The following is a 10,195-nucleotide window of genomic DNA, read 5'->3' on the forward strand; positions in this document are numbered from 1 at the left end:
GCGGAAAACGCGGTGATATTTCTTAATAGCTGTATATACGACAGTCTGAACACACACACACACACACACACACACACACATATATATATATATATATATATATATAATATATATTGTGTGTGATACGTATGTGTGTTTGTGCGTGTGACGTGTGTGTGTGTGGTGTGCGTAAATATTATTTTTAGCATTATAATTGCTGTTATCTTTGTTGTCATTTCCATGTTTATAACAACCATTAAAACGTTTGTTATTGTTTTTCGGTAATATGCATTGCTGACATTTTAGTTCCTGGAGATGATGATGATGATGGGAATGATGGTTATGATGATGGTGATGATGATGGTGGTGATGATGACGACGATGATGGTGATGATGATGTTGATAAATGGGATGATAAGAAGGGGTGGTGGTGGTGGTGATGGTGTTGATGATGATGTATTATGAAAGTAGATCCTATCAATCCCTAGCATCTTGTTCGCTTTATACGCTGAAGTGCAGAACGAAATGCAATGGATGAATGCCTTGATGGTGATGATGATGATGGCAATGATGATGATGATGAGTACGACGATAGTGATGATGATGATTTTGACGATGTTGATGATGATGATGATTACGAAGATAGCGAGGACGATGATGATGATGAAGATAGCGACGACGATGATTTGCTGGTAGTGATGATAATGATGAGGATGCAACTTCGAATCAAAAAATGATAATAACGAAAGATAACTAAGATAGGGTGATGATGGAAAAGGGATGAAGATGACAGTGAATATGATGAGAAAAAAAATGATGATGACACGACAATGACGTCATATCTTGTTGTCGGTTAGTAGGTAGTATTGATCCTATCAACAACATAGCAGTTTAATTATGTTGTCGACACAGAGTGCTAATGGTAAAACGAAAGATGATAAAACTAACGATGGAATTATCCGAACGTTTAAAAGTTAATTTAGTTGTGGGAGGGAGTCGTTTGTTTGGGTTGATTAAAAGTAAAACAATTATATATCTTAAAAAACGCTTTTCTAGAGTTTTATTTGTTTGTTCTATGGTTGCCATATTTAAACATTTTTTTTAAATCAAAAACAAATTTATGTTCATCATGAAATTGGAAAAGTTTCTACATAATGATGAAATACAATGTCTGATATGACATCATCAGCCGTTAACCCCTTCCGTGAAAAAATTATTTATAATAATTTTTTAACCAAAATAGAAAAAATAAAATTGCGTTTATGAATTTTTCCTCGTATGATATGTTGTACTTGAAATATGAAACAACGACAATCAGATAAAAACAAATGGAAAGTAACTGACCGTTGCTGGCTTTTGTTGGGTTTGATGCTTCATCCTGGATGGCAGTGTTGAGAGTTGTTTGCAAGCAAAAACAACATAAAAATATTATTATTGGGTTGATCATCGTGTTTTAGTTTTTAAATCAGTTACTTTTGATTATATTTAATTAAAAAAGTTATATTCTACGAAAGTTTTTATCTTGAAATCAACTCTTTCTTCTAACAAATGATGCGTGTAAAACTGTTAAGAAGTGAACTAATAATAAGATAAGTTGAATTAAATTATTAATAATTAATTAACTAATTCAATCCCGATAATGTTGAAGAAGTGTATCATAAACCTGTCATAAGTAAAACAAGAAACGTGAATGTTAAAACTTAAAAGTAACAAATGTTTATGCTCATGTTGATGTTCATTATAAAAAATTATTCTCTGTTGAACAATTGATCTCAAACAATATGCCGACTCACGCCTTCTTATGAGAAATTCACTACAATTTCCATCCATATGTCTTTGTATGTACATGCACACACATTATGTGCTGTGGTATATATGTATTATATATGCAAAACATTTATGTGCGTGTGTCTACATGAACAGGTGTATATGTATAGGGTACATTCTATACCTAGAAAAATATGAAGATGCACGCATTCACAAACATTTATTTGGTGAGTGTTTGTCTGTGTGTGTGTGTGTGTGTGTGTGTGTGTGTGTGTGTGTTTAGTTTATGTACAAATTGTGTAGTTTAAAAATTTGTATTATATATTATTATTTATTAATATTAAGAGATGTTTATTAGCGCTGATTAAAACTGTTCCATGAACGTTCACATTAAAAAACAAAATGTACGTGTCTGTAAATGAACAACAACAAATAAAAAAGTCACATTTTTCAGGAAATAAAAATGTTTTTAATTCTCTCTAAAAATTTTTCCAATGAGAGTTCTGATCTTCTCAACGCCGGTGGAAGACTATTCCAAACAGTGGGACCAGCAACTGCAATATCTCTTGAACCAATTTGCAAACGTGTAACTGGTACAGACAGCAAATTCAAATCATCCGACCTGAGATGAAAAGTCGATGTAGGTTGTTTTTCGGCGAATTTACTTGTCACATATTCTGGTGACATACCATTCAATAATGCCATTCTTTTATTTATCGTCGGCCAGTGAAGCTCGTTCAAGATCGGTGTCACGTGATCAAATTTTAGGCAACGACTAACAAGTTTAGCAGCTCTGTTTTGTAGAGACTGAAGGATTGTGAATGATGTGTCCGGTAGTTTATAAAACAAACTGTTGTAATAATCTAAACGAAATGTAATGAGGGTACAGACCAGCGTTTCCAATGTTGATCTATCTAGTGATTGCCTGATTTGATACATGCTTCTGAGGTAGATAAAACTCGAGGCCCAAATCTATCCTGTGTGTTTGTGTGTGTGTTTGTGTTTATATGTTCAGAGAGATGGTATATATATATATATATATATATATATATATATATATATATATAGAAAGAGAGAGAGAGAGAGAAATGAGAAATGATGGCGGCACTAATAAGTCTGGTTTATCGGGAGAGAAAATATGAAAAGAAAAAACTGAATTAATAAGAATAGTACAATGTTGAAAGTTGATTAATGAAAACAATACAGCGAAAGTTGAATTTATAAAAAACACATTAAAAAATATATACAATAAGAGTTGAATTAATGAAAATAAATGCATTGACAACCTTTACAAAATGCACTTTATCTATGAAAAAAACTTCAAGGTCCAATAAACTATTAAGCAGTAAAACATTTAGAACATAGTTTTTTGAAAGATAAATTTAGAAGAGAGTTTTTGCAAAAATCATATATTACACATAAATTGTTAAATGGAAGACCAAGACACACAAAACAAAACTGAATATGAAAGAAAGAGGTCTTGCTTTTTAGAGAAGATTCTATAAAAGAATAACATAACAACTCAACTACAAATCAAGACGACAACTCGCTACTCAACAAGTTAACTACCCAACATCACAATTAAACAACATCCCACAACAACAGAACACACGTCAGTCACTACAACAACACAACAATGTAGCACATAAAAGCCTAGGCAGGGTTTTAGGTAGGCAGGTGCACAGCGGGGAATGTAAACATAATTAAACAACTTCATCCCGCCGACTGACTGCACCTTGCTTTTTATGCGCGTCTCGTTAAAAATTCGAAAAACAAAAGTTAATTGAAATTTTGATGATTCATCTTATTTTCAGATGAATAGAAAGATATAATCCGTTGAATTAAGTAAGCACCCATCTTGTGTCAACGGCACAGTTGGTCTGCTAATTTCACGCCAAAAGTTGAAAATGTTTTTTTTTATGAAATAATTTAATAACTGTTGTTATTGTTAATGATTTAAACGGCAGTTCAACAAATGTTTAAAGAATTTAAAATAGTTTAATAAAAATTTTAATTCACTGGAAACAATCTTGACTTCTTTATTTTGTGTTGACCAATCTAGCAACGGATTTATTTTAGAGTTTTTTTTACGACTGTCAAACTTTAAGTGAACAAACGCATTAATTAAATTTTATTTATTTATTTTTATTTATTTATTTATTCATGTAAATTTGTAAAGAGTAACATGAAAAGGACACACAAAAAGTGTAACACATAATTAGTGTGTGTACCCTACATAACAAAATATCTTAAGATTGCTTTTTTGAGTACAAATTAATGATTTGGTACATAAATTGCACAATCAATCGAGTCATTTTCTATAATATTATATAGAGCTTACAAAAATTAAAATCGTTGAAGTTAAACAAACAAAAATCAACTTTTTTCCAGACCCTGCATTAGTTTAATCATAGTATTCTAAGTAAATAGTTTTTTTTAATTATATATATATATATATAATTTTAGAAAACTATAAAGTAAATAAAATTTTCAAAAATTAAAGCATATGTACTGTGTTAATTTGTTATTGCAAGATATTAATTTTGGTGAAATCATTTATAGATGTAAATAAATACAAGTAAAAATTAGTTGAATCAACCTTCACCAAGTTGTTTATTTTATTTTTTTTGATTAAATTTAATTATTGCGAACAAACATGAAATTTTTAATTATTGTTAAATTTCCGTGCCTACCTATTACTTAATTTTTAATACTTTAAATGTAAACCATTTTATTACACTATATATGAACAAACGACAAATAACATTCAAATGGGTAGCGAGGTGTTGGTGTGAAAATAAAAGAAGGAAGATGATGAAATGAACAATAATGCATAAAATAATAATTAAAACTATGGAAAATGCACTTGGAAACAATAAGATTTTCGACTTGCTATTACCCTAACCATAGTGTTGGAGTCGGAGATTTTTGCAGTGCCAGAGTCAATCTGAGTTGAAATTTTTTGAGGGGTCGGAGTCGAAGTCGGATATTTTTCATACCAGTCAGTAAAGTTTCAAGAATTCGAATTTTAAATTTTTTTATTCTAAAAATAAGATATGTTGGCGATACAGCTTTAATAGCAGATTCAATGGAAAAACTGGTTTTTAAAAGTGAAAAGAAAGGCTTGCAAATTAACATCAACAAAACAGGTTATCAGTAAAAGCAAAACCGCCCCGATCTACAACATAATCATTAATGGTAAACAGGTGAAACAAGTCAACAACTTCAATTATCTCAGAAGTCTGATTACCTCAGGTTGTAAATGGGATGTGGATCAAACGAAGGAGAGCTATGGTGACAGATGCATATTCTAAAATGAAAAACATCCTCACCTTCAGAAAAATCAAGTATCAACAAAATTAAAACTGTTAGAGTGTTACATTTTTCTGTGCTCACTCACGGCTCTGAGAAAGAAGAAGAAGATTTAAGTAAAATTTTTAAGCAAAAGTTTGGAAATATTTTATTGGAGTCGGAACCCGGAGTCGAAGTAGTGAGTTGGAAACTTTTATCTGCAGTCGGAGATGGATTTTTTAAGGATCTGGAAAGGACCAACTTCTTAGTTATAATAAATGGCGGCGTGATTGTCTAATGAATAAGGTCGCCTGGTGCTGTTCCGCAGTCGCCTGGTTCGAATATGATAAAAAGATCCCCGTCTATCACATGTTTCGTGTGTGATGCGTCGTTTAGCACGTATTCATTTACGATTGAGTTCTCTGAACTTTGGAATAGTGTAAGACTTTTTTTAATCTAACCTTTTAATAAATACCTTTCTTAAAAGCTGCTTTTACTTCCAGAAAAGTTTATATTGGGAAAAAAATAAAAGGATGAAAGGCAATATTCTAAAAATTTTTAAGATAAAATAATTTAAATAATTTAAGTATGCAATTTTAAGCATACAATAAAAAAAATAATTTAAAGTAAATGACGATACCAGTCTTATATAGGCTACTTATAATCATCTCATAATAGTCTTGAAGGTTTACAATTTTAAAAGTTTTTGGCTCTCCATACAATTGTCTATTTTTATTCTATATATATATATATATATGTAACATATTTTTGGCCGTCTTAATTTATGTCTTGTTTAGTAAATAAAATACTAGGCCTGGTTTTAGTTTTTGCGTTAAAAATTGTAACTAAACGAAGTTATTTAATTGCGTAAGATGAAACATTCTAGTAGAAAATTAACAGAGGAACTGAGCATGGCTCAAAGCAGCTTGTCAGATTTTCTAGGATCAGATATGAAAATGTTAGTGTTAGAGTTAGTTGTTACCAAAAATCAGTTGACTGTTATTGTTATGGGAAGATTGTTGTTGTTTTTATTAGCCAAGCAGAAACTTCTGTTGATTTTGTCCGAAGATGAATTGTTTGAAGTTCTGTTGAGTTGTTGGGTCAGTTGAAAAGATGTTAATTAAACATTTTGAGAACTGTTGTTACATTACATGCTAGGCAGATGTTTTGAATGTTTGGGTTGATTCTGTTCTGGTAGTCGTTGAGGAAATGACAATGGCCTGATCTTAATTGTGCTAATAATCTTCTTGGTCGTTCTAGGTAGTGTTTGTTCTATTGGATTTATGTAGACTGTAGAGAATTATATCTTTCATTGAGTAAAATGAAAAATGCATGTAATGTAGGATACAGAAACTAGAGACCTAGCCAATATTTGGCCAAAATTTGACATTTGGCTTTGGCCATTTTAAAGCAGAATAGCTGAATAATGCATCTTCTGTAATAACCATAACTTTTTGGATTCTAGAGCAATTGTTTAACATTAGCAGAAAATTTATAGCATATATTTTTGCCATCATAGCTGCTTAAACATCTGATTTTGCCCAAAAAATTTAATATCATCTTGATAAAGAGTTTCTGGGTTGACATGAATCACTTACCGTTTTTTAAGAGTTTGTTTTTCAATCTAAAAAAATAATTTTGTCAAAATAGTGTGTTTTTCAATATTTGGCATTAGCCAGACAAGCATTACTTATGTCCAAATTTCCATCATACACTGTGGCTTAACTGGAGCCACAAAATGTTTTTATTTGTACTTTTCAAATCAGTAATTTTTTTTGAGTGTTAAAAAAATTAAGACATTATTCTATTATATTAATTAAAAAAATTGGTTTTATTAAATCTTGAAACCATCCAACAAAGTAGGTCAGGTCATTTTTGTTATATAATGAGCTTTTTCGACATAGGCTAATATATCTTAAGATTTAGGAACTGATACGTATAACAAATGCCATAATAAGGGTTCTTGTTGAAATATCAAAGCTAATACTATTTAAATTTTATATAATTTTTATTATTAATTTAAAAAAATCTATTTATTTTTTTGTTTTTAAAATCTGTAGATATTTGAATCTTTTAAAATCTTGGTTCAAGAAAAAAGTAGGTAGAGTATTTTTTTTTATTTTATCTGTTATTATTTTCATCTGTTTGCTTCAAGTGTAATATTCAAAATATTTACTTTTTTTTATAGCTTTATATATAATCTTCAGTTTTTTAAACATTATTGACAACTTTTTGATAAATTTTTGTAACTTTTCAAGATATCTAAGCAAGATTTTGACTTAGAAGCTAGAAATCTTTTGTGTTCTGATTCAAGTAAGATCCATTATTTTCATTGCAATGCCAGTACATCATATTAATTAATGTACATTTTCTTGATATTTCTGAGTGTTGATTATATTTTATTACATTTTACAGTCCACCTGCACAACAACTTCCTGTTGCTGCTGCTTGCAAAATGTCAAAGTTTTGGATCTTCAGCATGTTAGTCAATTATCAATTTCATGATATTTTTGAATTAGAATCTTTTTACACATTTTTAGAATGTTTTTAGTGTATAATGTATCTATTTGGTTATTTTGCATTTTGGTGTCTTGAAATTCAGTGTTGAATGACGATTGGAAGTCAAGTGACAAGAGATTGCAGGACAAGACATTCGGTGACAGAATACATGCATCCTCGTCTGTCTCCCTGCAGGATGGCTCCAATGTAAGGACATCCTCCAAATTTTTTTTTACGAAGAAATTTTTATTCTGAAATGTAAAATTTTTAGTTTTCAAATTTATTGTTTGATTTTTCAAAAAAATTTAACTAATTGTGAACAGTATCTAATTAAATATTTCCAGTTTTTCATGAAGGCTGATCCACTGAGCATCGTTCCACAAATTCCTTTCCAAATGCCTGATCCTGAAGCACTCACACCTGGTTGGCAGGCCATCTACCTCATTCTTCATATCCATTCATCACATGTATACGTCATCTTAATTTGCCATATTAATTCATCTTATTTGTTCATCCAACTCATTCATCCACCCCATTCACCTTATTTACTACACCACATTCACTCATTATTGATTCACCATACATCATACGAATGTAGGTTATGCGTCATTGGAGAACTTGCTACCAGATGCGAGCATGGTGCATGGGAGGATGCTGGTCGGTGCGTGGGAGAGAGGATTGCTCAGTGTCGATGACCAGTGTGTTCATCTTCTCAAGTTCGCCATTGAGGTGTCTTTGTCATTTTGCTCATGGCCACTTTCAATAAATGAGTTGTTTTATGAAGTTTTAAGGTGCTTCAAAATATTCAACTTCTCTGTGGTTTTTTTAAAAATTACGTTACAACTTAGAATGATAATACGTAATTGTCCACTTTTATAATGGAAAGTTTTGAATTAACTTTTTTTGTGGCATCAGATTTTGTTGAAAAACATACTATCGTCATTATCGAGTCTCAAGTACAACAAACATTCCATGGACTCATCATTCTACGTTGGAGATGGCGGTTTCAAGCAGAAATCATTATTCAATTATTCATCAACACCCAACTCTTGTGAACTCTTGTAAGGGTTCAAATTATTTCTTGCGGTTGTGGTTGTTCATAATGTGTGTGTGTGTGTGCATGTGTGTGCATGTGTGTGCGTGTCTGTGTTTGTAATATAAAGTAATATAAAACTAAAAGTACTATGCAATTTTTTACATTACAGTCTGGAAGTTAATGATGAGCCTATGCTGCTTGACGATGAGAATGATGTCGGTGGTTATGACGATGACGATGATGACAGTGATGGTTGCAGTAGTATGGGTGAAGTGAGTTCATGTTTGGATGAAGTGTCCATGCCTCACTCATCCTCCAAATCATCCATCCATCATGCTAACCTTTTCGATCTCTTCAACGTCTTCACGGTCAGTGCTCTTCTCCGAAAATTTTATTGCCGTTGTCTTTTGTGTCATTGATTATGTGGATGTTGTTTGTACTGTATGTATACTGCTTGTACAATGTTACTTGATGAATTGTACAATGTTACTTGATGAATTGTACAATGTTACTTGATGAATTGTACAATGTTACTCGATGAATTTTACAATGTTACTTGATGAATTGTACAGTGCTACTTGAAGTGTAATGTTACTTGATGTATATAAAATGTAACTTGCAGACTCGGAAGAACATAATACCATGCCACGCATTGTACACGTTAAACATGGAGCGCATCATCAACACCATGTGGCATCCTTCATCTCAGGAGGAGGAGGAGCAAGCTGACGTCTCACCTCTTTCTACTAATCCCTCCACTACATGATGTTCACCTAATTTTTTTTTACAGACTTTTCTTTTTTATTTTTTTTTTTATCGTGTAATGGTTTTGTTTGTCTATTTGTTGTTGAATATGTTTCAATAACTCTCGCCTAAAATTGAATCCAAAATGTGACAGTATACTCCATTATGAGGCAGATCATCCATAATGGTGACCCTATACTGGGCTTCCTAAATTCAATTCGTCTTGTTTTTGAAAGAGAAGATTTTCTGTTTCAACTGCAAAAATCTAGAATTCGCTACCTGTAGATTTGATGATATTCGTTAGCATAAGCCGACATGTTTTTAGAGGCCATCCACAATTCCTTGGACATAGATGCAAATTTTTTTATTATTCTTTAAAAAATCAGAATCTGACAAACGCAGAAATTGTTACAACATGCAAGGCAATAATATAAAAGAAGGGATACTAGCATTCATTCATTTTGTTACTCGTGTCAATAAAAACTTTTGGTTTGGTATAAAATTGATCAAATGTGTACATTTTATTTATACCCGAAATGTCATGTAAAATAAAAGTTAAAACAAATTTGTTGTCATTTAAAATTGTGTAAAATTAATTTAATCGTGCTTAATCATTTCATCGTGTTTAAGAACAATGTTCCATATTCCTTATTCAACATTTTGTGAGATTTCACTGTGTAGGTCCGTCACATGTAGAATTACTTAAGTTACAGTAACTTCATGTTACAATATCGCCTCTTGCTTGGTTGCAATTGAGCTTTTTTGCCATAACAGCCGCAATGTTGGCACTGTTGGACGGACACGCATTCTTGTTTACAACAGCGTGTTAGCTTGTTCACCCGTCTTGCGACTCGTTTGTGTGTGTGAATAAAAATTTTA

General features: G+C 31.5%; 1 protein-coding gene across 1 annotated transcript; it reads left to right on the forward strand.

Moving 5' to 3' along the window:
• Positions 1–5,847: 5,847 nt before the first annotated feature.
• HELRODRAFT_185117 (hypothetical protein) lies at positions 5,848–9,873 on the forward strand. The gene is made up of 10 exons (XM_009029315.1): positions 5,848–5,995; positions 7,098–7,134; positions 7,296–7,350; positions 7,453–7,518; positions 7,640–7,743; positions 7,881–7,959; positions 8,135–8,265; positions 8,452–8,597; positions 8,742–8,940; positions 9,195–9,873. The coding sequence occupies exons 1-10, from the start codon at positions 5,910–5,912 to the stop codon at positions 9,336–9,338; spliced, it is 1,047 nt and encodes a 348-aa protein (XP_009027563.1). The 5' UTR covers positions 5,848–5,909; the 3' UTR covers positions 9,339–9,873.
• Positions 9,874–10,195: the final 322 nt, after the last annotated feature.

This window comes from Helobdella robusta (assembly GCF_000326865.2).
Source record: "Helobdella robusta unplaced genomic scaffold HELROscaffold_6, whole genome shotgun sequence".
Lineage (NCBI taxonomy): Eukaryota > Metazoa > Annelida > Clitellata > Rhynchobdellida > Glossiphoniidae > Helobdella > Helobdella robusta.